The sequence below is a fragment of the Bombyx mandarina genome, chromosome 01, assembly GCF_030267445.1.
Source record: "Bombyx mandarina strain Sakado chromosome 01, ASM3026744v2".
In the NCBI taxonomy this organism is placed as follows: Eukaryota; Metazoa; Arthropoda; class Insecta; order Lepidoptera; family Bombycidae; genus Bombyx; species Bombyx mandarina.
This window is the reverse complement of record NC_143208.1, coordinates 1,540,106-1,556,350: the sequence shown is the minus strand read 5'-3', so window position 1 is coordinate 1,556,350 and position 16,245 is coordinate 1,540,106. Positions and strand designations below refer to the sequence as shown.

Genomic DNA, 16,245 nt, shown 5'->3' with positions numbered 1-16,245 from the left:
TTGTCGTCTCGCTTACTCTACGATTTGTGACAAGTAATCCATTGTTCACATCCACCAGCCGCTACTATTGCGGTCCGTAGAATAAATGGAGAAATATTTATATATGACCTGAAAAGGAAATACAGTTTTAAAAATCCATCGTTACAAAATGATTTACTGTCCTTAATACATATTTACCTTTCATTTTTCGATATCGCGATTCCAAATACCGCATTCGAAGCTCGGAGCTTATGATCATCGTGAATATACCTGCGAAGGTAAGCGGGGAATGGACGTACCAAATGTATTGTTTCGAAACTTGAGAAAGAAAAGCATAAAAGGCTATTCGCTGTGCGCGCCTCAGAGCATTGCAATCATTCTAACAAGAGCTATTTTTCCAAAGAAGACAGATGAGCATTTGGTTCACCTGTCTGATTTGGTTGGATGCGATATGTCCTACGGCATGAGTACAGGGTATTGCAGATGTCTGTGACTAGCAGAAGCCCTCCGTTAAAAAGGTTTTTGAAATAATTTAAGCGAGAGGTAAGATAATTCACGTATTGTACAAAGACAGTGACATTAACACTGACTGCGATAAGAGGCAAATCGAAGGCGCACGAATTCATGCCCAGATCATAGGTTAAACGACAGTAGAGACTGGGCTAAAACTTTTTAAGCATATTCGAAAAAAAATCTAATAAATGTATTATTTTAAGAGATTTGTATACATTGTAAGCTTTAAATAGAACGGTAAGAACAGACTTCGTTTCGAGAAATATAGAGAGGTCTTCCTTCGATGATCAAAACCCATTATAAGGTGCTGATATACGTGAGACCTTACAGCGATAATAGCCGAATAATTCTTGTTTCATTATGACTCGAAATTGGAGTAAATAAGAATTTAATACCGTTTCCACATGTCCACGTTTCACTCTCATTTATTTGTACGACTTTAATCTCTCATCATCAGCTTATAGCAGCACGATCTGACTGTATCTGAATGTCAGGTGAACCTTGAGTACTGTCTTCAATGGACGATGCTACGCTTAATGTCAGCTTGAATATCTAACGCGGGGCTAGCACCAGCAATCTTCATGTATGTACATTCGCAATCATGAATAAATAAAATGCGCATTAATCACATCAATCTTTATTAATAATTCAAATACACGAGAGCAACATCAAATGTTTTAAGTTACATTAATATTTTAATGGTATGTAAAGACGAACTTAAGGATAAAGAGGAGTTCATTAGGATTTATTTAAAAAAATGATATTACCTTTAGTTTTAGTACATATTTTTGTGTTCAATAGAAAGGAGAAATGAGATTCGGTGCCAAACGCCCTTTCAGATTTCGATTCTAAAAATTGTTAATTAATTCCAATGAACTCCAATTGTAAATTAATATATTAAACAATTCTAATAATTATAAATAAAAAAATTGCACAAAATCGACTAGAGCTAGCAAAAACATATTCATAAGAAATCTTACTTTAAATAATACAGACAAGTACTTTGTAATTATTCCAGTAAAATAAAACAAATAAGGTGAACATTTTGAAGCCGAAATCTTGTTAGACTTATTTATAATCTCATATTTCTTTATACTCATAAACTCGTAATTATTTAGATAACTGTGAAGTATGTCACATAGATATAATATGCATAAGTAGTTAAGTGAATATTCAATTGAAACATTTTATTATATTTAATACGAGTTTAAGCCCACAATTGTTACGATATTTTGTAATATTATTAGAGAGAGATAGAGAGATATAGTTTTTTTTATCCGAAACGAATTTCAATTCAAATTTATATTATTTTTTTAATTTTTTACTGTGTATTATCGTGCCAAGTACCATAACACAGAAACTAAATGAAGTATAGATGTTTTATCTTTATTTTCCATGTAATATTAACACGGCTGCAATTAAAACGTCGTGACAATCTTATCTATCAAAGATCTTATAAATTCGCATCAAAACTCATTTCCAGTGAGTAAAACACCTACAGTACATCAAACAACCACGAAAAATATACATCTCAATGCACTTCCAATCGTTCTACCATTCCGTGAATCACGATTATTGTCGCATGTTAATTACCATCACGATTCTTATCACAGCTCTCTGACTGCGGACACAGATTAGTAAAGAATTTCATTCGTTCATCACAGAAATAATCCAAATTCCAGAACTTATCGTTTCGAGGTATGATTACAATAATTCGCCACAACTACTGAATGATTGGTTTTAGTAAATCTTGCCAAAAGAATGTTGCAGAGATTATCATCATGTGCAGATTGGTCTCATGATAAAGGCTTTGATTTTATACAGATATTTAGTAAATTTTTTAATCTTTTAGATTTTGAATTGTGTGTCCGCAGTACAACTTCCAATATCACATCGTTTCCTTACTAACGATTCCTAGTCACCATTGCAACCTACCTTAATATTGAAGAATATAAGCTGAATTTTTGAAGCAAAACCTTATTCACATAATTATCATAATTATCATATTCATAGTTTATATTTTGAAACGTTTCTACTAACTTGACACTAACACCAAATCCTTTATTCATGTAATTATCATTAAAGAGTACTCATGTAGTTTATCTTTTGAAACTTTCTCTAGTAACTTGACAACAACAGCAAATCCTTTATTCATATAATTATTACTATAGAGTATTCATAGTTTATATTTCGAAACTGTTCTACTAACATGACAATAACACCAAATCCTTTATTCATGTAATTATCATTAAAGAGTACTCATATGTTGTTTATCATTTGAAACTTTCTCTACTAACTTGACAACAACAGCAAGTCCTTTATTCATATAATTATTATTATAGAGTATTCATAGTTTATATTTTGAAACTATTCTACTAACATGACAATAACACCAAATCCTTTATTCATGTAATTATCATTAAAGAGTATTCATATGTAGTTTATCTTTTGAAATTTTCTCTATTAACTTGACATTAACTAGAGAATATAATAATATATTATAATTGTTAAGTTCAAAGGATTAATTTTCATGCAAATTCTAATTAATATGTCATATAATTGCTGTGTCGCATAGGTACTTCTGATGACAAGGGAATATATCTTGTTTTGGTTTTTATTATTTTGTGTTGATGTATGTATTTCAAAGCGGATAAAGATAATACGAAAAAAATACATAGGCATAAAAATTCCAAAATAACATTAATTTCACGAATATTGCTCAATCTGCCGCTCAACTTTCGCGTTGCGTCATAAGATATAAATCTGTATTAATGCAATTGGATCATTGGATCAAACACGATGATGGTCTCTCGGGCTATTTATCAAAGTTCTCGCACACTTGGCAAGCTTGTTGGGGATGTATGCGTCCATAGTAACCCCTCACCACCCGCCCTAACATTCTCTGATGCCAATCTCGAGTGCTGATGGTATTATGTGAACCTGCTCGATTGACCGCACCGTCCTGCCTACTTCTCATAAACATTTATTTCAACCTCGTATATAACATCATCATCATCATCATCATCATTATTCTGCCCTTCTCCCAGTCACCTGGGGTCGGCGCAACATGTTTTCTCCTTCCCTACTCTTCTATCATATACTATTTCTTCACTCACTCCCCTCTTACTCATATCGTCTTTCACGCAATCCATCTATTTCTTCTTAGGTTTACCTCTTCCTCTATATCCTCCCACATTCATAGTTAACATTCTCTTACCAATCTCATTTTCATTTCGTCTCATCACACGTCCATACCATCCCAAACGCGGACTTCTCAGCTTCTCTGTCACAGGTGCCACTTTCAGACTTCCTCTAACATATTCTTTCCGTATTCTATCCATTCTCGTTACTCCACACATCCATCGCAATATTCGCATCTCTGCTGCATGCAATCGCCACGTATATAACAACTCGTTATAGCAACTTTGTATATAACATAGCTCGTATATATCTCAAAGTAAACGTTGTAGCGTCTACAGGCTCGTGTATGTTCTAGCTGAGTCTTTTCTTAAGCTTATTACTAACTTAAACTTTTACTTTTGCTAAAATTTCAAAACAATTTAGATTGAATGGCGTTAACTGTAAGTTTATTAATTATTGAGTTTACTATTAATTTTCAATGAAGCTTGTGAAATGTTGCTACTGGAAACATATGGATCGTTATATTTCATTATACTTTTTGTGTTTTCGTTTTCGACTTCGACAAATCGTTTTCGACAAATTTAACAAGTTATCGTTGAGAATTTCTGTTCAAGTTAAAATTGAGTACCCTTTGTCACTTTCACAATTCAAGGAAGCTAGGCAGCGGTGCATCTCTAGCGCGCTGGCTCTGAGTAAACTAAAGGCTGTTTGAATTATAACTAAGTTTTGAATTTAAAATTTCGATTGCAAAATATAAATTAGTGATATTCATTATAGATTACGAATAAAACATAAAAAAACTGAACTTTATTTTGGACTTCTTTTGATTTACAGTAGCGTTATAATGCGAGTTCTAGAAATCAACTAAGCTAGGAACAGTAGTAACGGTAAAAAACAACTTATGAGTGAAGACTTATGATTCATTTAGATAATTTCGCCCGGATGCGTTGAAAAAAATTCCTCACGTAATTTGAAAATCTGCTTCTGTTCCGGGTACGGGTGGCCTCCAATCTTACTTGTCGAGCTGCAGATGAGCTATTTCCTCGTTCACGTCTCCCTTTATTCCAGGTAAAACAGAATTTGAATTTCGATACGCCCTTCGAAACATCGGCTGTTCCCGCGATTGGTGTCCTGTCGACAATATCGTCAGTTCGATCAATCCATTGCGTTTGACCTACCAGAAAATGGCGGGGGAATTTTCGCTGTGCAGAGGACGCTCCCGGCTTAGCCTTTGCAGTAAACGACGGAGATGGTGGTGTAATTGGAAATGAAACGTAATTAGTGGGCATCCATCCTTCACAAAATGAATTGGTTTCTAATTTTATATCCAAACTGTCGCTGTCTGTGTCACTTTCTATATCAAATCTGGACGGTTCATGGCAGTCTGGTGCTCTCGAACTATTGAATCTTTGTTCGTCGAACCGATTCAGTACGTCATCGGAGAAGCTGCGCTTCATGTTCAATCTAGACACGAACTGCATGCCCTGGCAGCCTAAACTACTAATGATCACTTCGGATTTTGAATTTCTCAAAAGGAATGTCTCCATCAATTTTAAATAATCACATCCGTACTGAAAAATTAACGTATAAAGTTTATTAGATGGCGATGAAAGCGTATAAAAATTATTAACCATTTAATACAGATTTAGTACGGATCATTTTATTTCTATAACATTAATCATATTTAATGTAAATTACGAAGAGCTTACCGAAGCTTACTTACCGAAGAGCGTTGGCCCATATATCGGTTGTATCGTCGGTTTTTGCTCGGTTTCTTCCAGCTCAATGGATGGGGACGAGTGTCGAACATCCAGGGATGGTTTAGGGCCTGAGCCGCCGTCAGACGTCTAGAGGGATTTGTATGCAAACATTTCCCAAAGAAGTGTAAAGCCGCTCCAGAAATGCTTAGGTACTCTTGTGAAGTAAATACCACACTCAATCGTCGGCTCCTTTTTCCGACGATTCTGGGTGTGTAGCCTAATAGCCTGAAAGTGTAATTTTTTTTTTAAATATAACTGAAATTATGACCCTTAAAAAACGATAATAAAAAAAAACAACAAAGATTTTATAAACACATGCTTCAGGATGACTTAACACTAATAGCATATCAGAAGTATAGCTACATTAACTAACTATATGGAAACAAATCACGCACGATCATACGGCCCCAAATTAGGATTCTCTGTGTTATGGGTACCAAAGTCAATATAACGTTACGTCAATAAACGTTAGTCAGACGTTTAAATATGTACATATATAATGGTATCTACGGTGTTTAAATAAGAAAAGACGAAATTGCGTTTCTTCTAAACAACAAGAAACAACATTTAATGCCCTTTCTTCAATAATTCTTTAACACACATTTCACAACGTCCATTAACCGAAAAATTATTTAAACAACTATCAATTGTCATATGACAGATTGACATTCAATCATTCATTACATCTCCCCCGCTGAAAAGACAATTGTAAGAGGCAGTGAATGGTTTTACAATTGTTTATCATATCAGATAGACACTGGAGACAACTTTGTTATATGGTAGAGGTTTGATTCTGCTTTTTTGTGTCCAGTGTCAACTTCATAGATCGATTCTGAAATCTTCTTTAGTATTTTGTATGGCCCTGTTCTCAATTCGTCCATTTTTTTTCTGTTTAGTTTATTTCCATTCTCCACATAAACACTATCTCCTTCTTCTAATTTATACCCTTCTCTGTACTGGTCAAATATATTTTTATTATAATTGTGAGATTTTATTGTGTTTTCTAAGGCTAATTTTCGATCTCTTCTCAAATCTTCTGTTGTACAACTTGTTTTCAAATGTAGTGGTAGAATACTCACATTTTCACCCTCTAGAAGGTACCTGGGAGCAAACTTTGTAACTGTGTGTTCTGTTTCATTATATTTTTCTACGCATTCTTGTGCAATTGTTGTCCAAGATGTCTTCTTATCGCTTTCGTTTATTTTACATCTTATCTTATTTGTTAGTGTTTGATTTAATCTTTCGTTAAGCCCATTCGAAAAAGGCGCATCAACAGCTGTGAAAACTATTTTGATATTATTATTCTTTAGAAATTCTTTAAATTCTTTTGAATTTATGCCAGGGTATTGGTCTGATAATACCATATTAACGTCATAATTTTTTGTTACCTTTTGCATTAGCTTAATGAAATCATTGGAGCCTTGAGTTTTTGATGTACAAATATAGGCATACCGTGTGAAATGATCCACTAGAAGATGCAAATACCTTTTGGTTGATCGGGATCCTCCAAAGCCCCCAATAGTATCGATGGATACAATTTCAAATGGGTGTGTGGCGGGTCCCAAATGTGACATTAAACCATATTTCGACTTCCTCCTGGACTTGTTTTTAATGCAGGTTTCACACGCATCACACATTTTATTAATGTTTGCTGTAATATTTTTGGCTGAAAAGAATGGTGTTATTTTATTTGTCATTTGGGTTCTTCCAATGTGGCAGTATGTGTCATGGACTTTTTTTATTAGAGCTTTGCTAAGTTTTTCTGACAGTATAATCTTATTTCTTCTTTTATTTTTCTTGTAATAAACTTCATTCTCTAATATGTGCTTATTCTTTTCTTTTTGTAGGTCTGGATTTGTTAGCTGGTCATTCTTTATTTCTTGTAGGTCGATTAAATTTACGACCTTTAAAAAATCGTCGTTATTATCATTTGCTTCTAAGACTGGATTTCGGCTTAAGCAGTCCGCTTCTTGATTTGATTTTCCTGGGTTGTATTTAATTTCAAAATTATATTGTGATAGATAATATGTTAAATCACCTAGTTCCTCATCAGTTCGAGCTTTAATGTTCATATTTTCCAGGGGTTTATGATCTGTGTATACCATAAATTCTTTTCCCATAAGCCAATGTTGCCAGTATTTGACTGCTTCTTTTATCGCCAGACATTCTAAGTATATTGCCTTCTTCTTTTTCTGTGCTTCTGTTAATTTCTTCGAAAAATAAGCAACCGGTTTACTCACGCCGTTTTCATCGTCTTGTTTCAACACTGCTCCAACTCCTTTGATACTAGCATCTGTGTAAATTCTTATCGGTGAATCTGGGTCAAATATTTTTAGGATTGGTTCTGAGCAAAGCAATGCTCTAATTTTATCAAATGCTTCCTGGCATTCTGCCGTCCATACAAATTTCACATCTTTCCTTAATAAGTTATGTAATGGATCGAGGATAATTGCACTATGTGGTACAAACTTATGATGAAAATTTACTTTTCCCAAAAACTGCCGTATATTTTTCCTTGTTTCTGGAATTGGGAAGCTTTTGACAGCAGTTAAATAATCTTTCAGAGGTCTAACTGAATTGTCTTCTATTATATGACCCAAGTATTTAGCATGGTGACTTGCAAATGTACATTTTGAAAACTTCAGTCTAAACCCTTCCTTTTGTATTGCTTCCAGTAGTCTCGATATGTGTTGTATATGTTCCTCAAAAGTTTTAGAAAAAATTAAGATGTCGTCAATAAAGTTTACTGCAAAGTTAGATAGTCTGTGTTTTCTTATAATATTGCTCAATATTCTTTGGAAAATCGCTGGTGCAGTCTTTAACCCAAATAGGAGACAAGTCCATTGAAAATGTCCTTCTTGTGTCACAAAAGCAGTCTTATGTCTATCTTGAATTTTCAATGGGATCGACCAAAATGCTGAGTTTATGTCTAATGTAGAATAATACTTACAGTTTACTGTTTTGGTCATTAAGTCCTCTATAAGTGGGAAAGGTTGTGATTGTGGAACTACTATTTTGTTTAAATCTCTGAAATCTATGCATAATCTTGTTTTTTTATCATCTTCTTTCTTATATGCTAGAGTTACAGGAGCAGCAAACGGGCTGTAAGATTCCTCTATCAAATTTTTCTGTAGTAGCTTCGATATTTGACTTTCAATTTCTGTTCTGTCTTCAATTGTGCATCTGTACGGACGCTTATAGCAGTATTTATCTACCATCAAGTCTATATGGGCTTCATAATCCTGCACAGAGCCAACATCATATTTGTCCTTAGCAAAAACAGATTTGTATTTATCTACTAACTTCTCAATTTTTGATTGCTGATATAAATCTAGATGATTTACAGACATTTGAAATTCATCAATGTTTACATGTTCATTGAAATTAATTTCACACAATTTGTTGGTATTTATAGTAGTACCCTTTTTTACTATCTCAAAGTATAGTTCCATCTCTGTCTTCTCTTTCTCTTCTATTCTCTCTTTAAATGTTTGTTCTTTATTTTTGTCACCTAGTACATCAGGAATTCCGACATTTGTTACATTATTCTCATTAAAACAATGTTCATTTGAGATTATGCTTTTCTTTTCGGGATATTGTATGATGTTAAGTTCTTCATTTTGTATTAATTTGAATTTTTTTATACAATCCAAACCAATTAAGAAGTCATAGTTAAAATTTTCATTATCCACCACAAAAATATCCATATTTCTTTCAATATTGTAGATTTTTATTTTTAACGTTACCATACCTTTCGTTTTTTTCTCACCATTAATAGTTTTTAAGTTTACAACTTGCATATCATTTGTCTTCTGTTTCTCTTGTATTTTCAATAATCTTGCATTAATTAAAGAAACATTAGATCCAGAGTCATAGATTCCAGAAACCTTCAAAGTGTCATTTATTTGTAAACTTATTTTTATTAATGGTGGTATTTCTAGTTTTTTGGATTTTTCTCATTCAGTTCTATTTCCAATTCTGAATTATTTACTGTTTTTACCACAGCTTTTTTATTTTTTTCTTTGAACCAACAGCTGTCTTCTGGGTGGAACCGTTTCCCTTTTTTCTCATTTAAACAGATTGGGCATGGTTTCTTTTCGTCAATCTTTTTCCCTTTATTATCTAAATTATATGAGCTGTTCCTTTTTTCATATTTATTTTCATCACCAGATGTTCCAATTTTCTTATCTCATTGTAAAGGTCTTCCGTTCTTTGTAATGTTTCTTTGTCAATCTTGTCCGCCACATAATTGGGTAAACCAAATGCTATGAGATCAATAATTGTTCCGGTATCCACTGTCTTCCTGACTTCCAACAATAATTTCTCCTTCTTTAAAGCATACTCAAGTAAGGATCCCGATTGATATTTAAAGGCAAGAGCATATCTAGTGGAGGACCATCCTTTGTTCGCAAATGTCTCACAAAAATTTTTCTCCCATTTGCTCCATTCTGATTGTACTGTAAGCTTCATCAGCATACAACTGTACCAATCTACACTAGCATTTTCTAAGAAGTTCTTCAAAATTTCAATTTTTTGTTTATCCTCGTTTATTTGAAAACGTTCACATTCTTTATTAAAATCTTTGATCCACTGTAATGCATTTGAATTACGGCCGTTGAATTTTTCTATAATAAAATCCTTTGCAATTTTCCCTAAATTTTGTTTTTCTGGTTTCTGCTGTTTTTGTTCTTGTAGTTTTTCTAACAGTTTTTCAAGAATGTGATTAGAATCACTAGATGTCGATTCATAACTAACAGGTTGTTCTGAAATCTCTTCCAAATAACAATCATTGAATTGCAAATTTTGTTCTTCATCCAAATATGTTTTTGAAATTTCCTCGGTCACAGTTATCCATATTTTCCTCGTTTGATGCCTTTTTACTAAAGAGTTTTTTACTCTGGTGTAGTTAGGAGTAGTTGTGATCACCTTATGAAGATTTACGGGTTGATATTCGACTGGAATTTCAAAAACTTGTCCACTTGGTGTAGCAATGGAAGTTATGCATATGACGTTTGTTTTTCCATCCGCCATTGATTTCATTGTAAAATCAAATCTTAATTTCTCCATTTTCTCAATATATTAGCAAAAATGTTGTTTTATAATGGTATCTACGGTGTTTAAATAAGAAAAGACGAAATTGCGTTTCTTCTAAACAACAAGAAACAACATTTAATGCCCTTTCTTCAATAATTCTTTAACACACATTTCACAACGTCCATTAACCGAAAAATTATTTAAACAACTATCAATTGTCATATGACAGATTGACATTCAATCATTCATTACACATATACAGACACAGAGCAAAGAAACCTGTTCATCACACAAATATTTGCCCGATACGGGAATCGAACTTAGTGCACCACTGTACTGCACGGCTAGCTACTACGCCAGCGATGCACCACCGAGTCAATCAAAGCATATACCTAATGAAATATTTTCAGTTATATCAGCCAACGATGACATCATGTGACCACAAGAACATGGTTGTAGAACGTTTTGTGAGCCCGCACGGGTAGATACCACCACCCTGCCTATTTCTGCCGTGAAGCAGTAATGCGTTTCGGTTCGAAGGGCGGGGCAGCCGTTGCACTGTTAAAACTGAGAACTTACAACTCATGTCTCAAGGTGGGTGGCGGCATTCACGTTGTAGTTGTCTACGGGCCCCGGTAACCACTTAACACAAGGTTGGCAGTGAGCTCGTCCACCCATGCAAGCAAAAATAAATAAAAATCTTTAATGCCCTAGCCTCTTTATTGTCCTTGTTCGGCAAATAGATGAATCCTTTATCACGTTTAGACACAAAGAAACATTGAATGTTTTAAAAACGTTCACATATCTATTGCTTCGTTGTGAGACCGGCGGCACCACTAAATACACTAAAGGAAGACCATGACCGCTGGCATCACTAAAAGACACTAAAGGAAGACCATGACCGCTAGCACCACTAAAAGACACTAAAGGAAGACCATGACCGCTAGCACCACTAAAAGACACTAAAGGAAGACCATGACCGCTACCATCACTAAAACACTAAAGAAAGACCATGACCGTTGGCATCACTAAAATACACTAAAGGAAGACCATGACCGCTGGCATCACTAAAAGACACTAAAGGGAGACCATGACCGTTGACATCACTAAAAGACACTAAAGGAAGACCGTGACCGCTTTGAGAGTGAAACGTTTGAGAAGAAGATTGTTTTATCTATAATCAAAATGTCGGATCCTGTCCAAGATCGGTCTTGGTTTTAGGTTCTCGGTCTTTCAATTGTTGTACGGAGCTACAAAGCCGCTACTAAAAGAACAAGAAGTGCTTCTTTCTGGCTTGACGCTTATTACAAGTTGCAACGTGTTGGGGAGCACCGTTTAAAATTAAAAACAGAGTAGGTAGATATTAGATAAATTATAAAAACTTCAGAGGTGTCAAGGGACACCCGGATGGAACGAAGTTCCTTTCGATTAATAAGTGAAGGAATTGTAATTTTTTTTTAAGTTATAATAATAAATTACGGCATTATGAAGAAGAAAAAAACGATACTATGAACTAAATTACTATAGTCCCCTTTCACAACGCGCGATAAGGAACTTCGTTCCAATTATTGCTGTACGTCTATCGAAGCGTGATTACTAAATTAGCCTTAGACTGATTCTTCACTTGTGCCATCAAAAATATCAATATTCTGCAACGTTGATAAATATGTATTCCGCATAACTAGTCGCCTTTCCACGTAACTAATATATAAGTAGTTTAAAAAGTTTTCAATTAACCCTCTCTCAGACTACGCTATAACATAATAACATATAGTATATAGCTTATAGCACAATAATATCGCACACCATACATCGTTATGACATGTTCACACTGTACTGTACAATATATTATTGGCTAAGTATAGGCTGCTATACTATATGGCACTATAGTATATCGTAGTCTGAAAGTTGAATATAAAGATTACCTATTTAGCCTGTTGTACCATTATATATTACCTTCCTGAAACCGTTTTTAAATGATAATTGTGTTTTGGTGAGCAATAAAGTTTACACTTTCTCTCTCCCACACTCCACCTTTCCTTCTCCCCCCCCTATCCTCTTCTCCCTCCCTTTCCCCTTCCCCCCTCTCTCTCTGCCGTTCTCTTCTTCAGGAATTCGAGAATGATAAATCAATTCAAATTATTTTTGTTTAAAAGTAAGCATGTACTATTTGAAATCACTAACCCAATGCCCACAAGAATCCCGACACTCCACATGTCATAAGCAGTAGTCAATACATTCCCACTGCAGAGTTCAGGAGCAACGGAGCTGAAGAATCCGAAATTCCTGTTGATTGGTGTTCGGCTTCGTGCGCACTTCGTTAGTCCGAAGTCTATTATTTTGATGTTAAGGCAGTTAAGCGAGCAACACATCACGTTCTCAGGTTTGATGTCGAAGTGTATCAATCCGTTATTGTGTATGTATTGTAATCCACTGCAGACTTGGCGTAAATATATCTTTATATCGCTCTCGCTAATGCACTGATGGTGCTTGAAGCGATCGAAGAGATTGCCGCCCCAAAGACTGAAAACAATTATTCGAATTTATACCTGTATATGTATATGTTTACTGGTGATAGAGCCTCTTGTGAGTCCGCCGGGTAGGTACCACCACGCCGCCTATTTCTGCCGTGAAGCAGTAATGCGTTTCGGCTTGAACGGTGGGGCAGCGGTTGTAACTATACTGAGACCTTAGAACTTATATCTCAAGGTGGGTGGCACATTTACGTTGTAGATGGGCTCCAGTAACCACTTAACACCAGGTGGGCTGTGAGCTCGTCCATCCAAATAAGCAATAAAATAAATACTTCTAATATGCATCACATTATCGGTAATACGCTGGCTACAATAATTATAATAAAGAAACTTATTGATATAAAGATGATGGAGTGAGATATTTTCCACGTACCAGCTATCATCAGATTAAGTCTTGGACTACAGAAAAAGAAAGGTGATCAAAGATTTGAAGTGAAAATATTTCTCATATATTTTTGAACTGAGTGGGTTGAATCTACTACTCATAGTATAACGATGAAATCGAATTTACGCCGAAAATTTTGTACTTTGTTGATTAGTTACGGAACAGATTTACATATTTTTAGTATAGTGGAATGAGCCCTTGTTATATTTTTGTACACAGAGCATAGCCAAAAAATCTCTGGCAGTATTTTGGAGTAGTACATTTAATACCATTCTTGACGGATACGGTATTTTTTAGTTTATACCGTACTAAAATCTTATTTTTCTCCACCTTATCCCACTAGGTGGGGTCGGCACAGCGAATTTTTCCACTCATTTCTCTTCTATCAGCCTTCATCTCAACACTCACTCCTCTCTCTCAAATATCGTAATTCACACACTCCATCCCCCTCTACCTTGCACTACCATTTCCATACATCTCCTAGTCACATGCATCTTGTCTCTACGCATCACATGTCCATACCACGCTAACGGTCCGCTCTTTAGTTTGTTCATTTCCGGGGCACGTTTCCTCTGCTGTGCTCACTTGTAAATGAATATTACTTACTTTTCCATAACAAACACCCAATTTAGACCATCGCTGTAACATTCGATGAGCTTCACGATATTAGGCGTATTTCTTAAGATCCGCAATGTGGAATATTCCTCCATACTGTTTGTTTGGTATTGGCTAATAACGGTCTTGGCTACAAACTGTTTTCCTGCATTACTCTGTAAATAAGTAACTTGGCTTTATGATTTTAAAGACCTTTCTTTAAATTTTGTGTTTAAATGAAAAGCTATACAAAGATAACCCGATGGAATGACATCATTAAAATAGCTAATTAGTTTAGATCGATTAATACATAGAATCGAACCGCAAAGTACCTACTGGATCAATTCGCGGAAAAATGTTAGAGATATTTCTCCGTTCGTGTACAAAAAACTCAACTAAAGCACAATTAATGTCAAATGTTTTTGGTACTTATATAAATTAAAGAATTAAGTTCATCTTGAGCCAATTGAAATTTAAACCTGGATCCATCGACTGGAATTAGAATCAGCGAAATCGTTTGAATATTGGTGGAAACGAAACATAAGTACGTTTATCGACTTCGTTTAGTTTACTTCATTAGTTTATTATTCAAATATCCAACACAATCAAATTGAATTCACTAACTAGTTTGTTGTAAAACTGTCTAACGTAACCATGCGAATTGGTACTTCGTTCACTGTATTTAATTATATTTATTAAGACTTCATTTACTTATAAATTAATGGTACTTGAACTTGACAGTTGGCCTGGTTATGGTCGGCCCTTTTAAGGTCATAAATTCCAATACCATTTTGTCTTTAAATTAGACTCACTCTAATTAGCATTACTTTTCCGTATACACCACTCCCGATCAACTTCAAAGGTAAGAAATCTCTATAAAAGTTCTGTAGTGATTTTAAATACTGGGGCGAAGTTATCAGCGGTTCTGTTGCGTAGGGCCCTGAAAAATAAATTCATGTTTAGCCAAGAATGTATTTTGATGCTGCAACACGTTTCAATGGAATATTTTTTATAGTATTACTTCTACAGGTACAGAATTGAAAAAGATTTAAAAAGAGATATTCTGAGAAATAGTATCTCAGCAGTTTTAGACTTTTGATATCAATCCTCGAGCAAATTATGGATTAACGTAAAATTAACAGAGTAATTCATGTTTTTAACCGCCTTCAAAAAAGGAGGAGGTTCTCAATTCGACTGTATGTTTTTTTTTTTATGTTTGTTACCTCATAACTTTTGACTGGGTGAATAGATTTTGATGATTCTTTTTTTATTAGAAAGTTGACGCTTTTTTTTTTTTTTTTTATTGCTTAGATGGGTGGACGAGCTCACAGCCCACCTGGTGTTAAGTGGTTACTGGAGCCCATAGACATCCACAACGTAAATGCGCCACCCACCTTGAGATACAAGTTCTAAGGTCTCAAGTATAGTTACAACGGCTGCCCCACCCTTCAAACCGAAACGCATTATTGCTTCACGGCAGAAATAGGCAGGGCGGTGGTACCCACCCGCGCGGACTCACAAGAGGTCCTACCACCAGTAATTACGCAAATTATAATTTTGCGGGTTTCATTTTTATTACACGATGTTATTCCTTCACCGTGGAAGTCAATCGTCAACATTTGTTGAGTACGTATTTCATTAGAAAAATTGGTACCCGCCTGCGGGATTCGAACACCGGTGCATCGCTTCAACACGAATACACCGGACGTCTCATCCGTTAGGCCACGACGACTACGAAAAAAACGCTTCTCGTGTAGTTCCATTTTTTCCAGTTCTGATAATGGTATCCATGAGAAAACCATATAAGTCTTAAATTTGCATTAAGTACGTGCGCGACAAATAGATGAATAACTCAATATCACGCCAATCGATTTCGATGATTATTATTTTTATTTGAAGTCGGTTTTTGTTAAAGCATGTGTATTTATAATTATTTATACCTTGTTTTTTTAACTTACTGTAGGCAATCGATCTGATGGAGGACTGTTGTACCTGGCTAGTGATGCCAATGTTTACACAGATCAGTTCCTCCACGGGAGGATCTACTACCGTGAATCTGGACTCCGTTGTGAAACCACTTCCAAAGAATCCCTTCGTAAATTTCCGTGTCATGATCCGATGGGTCGAGTCCGATAAGGCCACGCCGTCAGGGCGTGTTATAACCCTGAAATTGTTTTGAAACTTAATTCACACTAGCTGTCCCGCGATTTCGTCCGCGTAGAATTTAACAAAACATTACTTTATTTTATAATAGTTTTGGAATTGTTAAAAAGAAGTAGCTTAAGTTATTCCTTTATAGCATCAG

General features: G+C 35.0%; 2 protein-coding genes across 2 annotated transcripts; both read right to left on the bottom strand.

Moving 5' to 3' along the window:
* Positions 1-9,515: 9,515 nt before the first annotated feature.
* Positions 9,516-10,433, bottom strand: LOC149503445 (uncharacterized). The gene has a single exon (XM_089734735.1). The coding sequence runs from the start codon at positions 10,431-10,433 to the stop codon at positions 9,516-9,518; it is 918 nt and encodes a 305-aa protein (XP_089590861.1).
* Positions 10,434-12,006: 1,573 nt separating this feature from the next.
* LOC149503444 (myosin light chain kinase family member 4-like) lies at positions 12,007-16,135 on the bottom strand. The gene is made up of 5 exons (XM_089734157.1): positions 15,899-16,135; positions 14,753-14,880; positions 13,953-14,116; positions 12,612-12,950; positions 12,007-12,076 (listed from the first exon to the last, which is right to left on the bottom strand). The coding sequence occupies exons 1-5, from the start codon at positions 16,050-16,052 to the stop codon at positions 12,007-12,009; spliced, it is 855 nt and encodes a 284-aa protein (XP_089590283.1). The 5' UTR covers positions 16,053-16,135.
* Between the last annotated feature and the right edge of the window lie 110 nt (positions 16,136-16,245).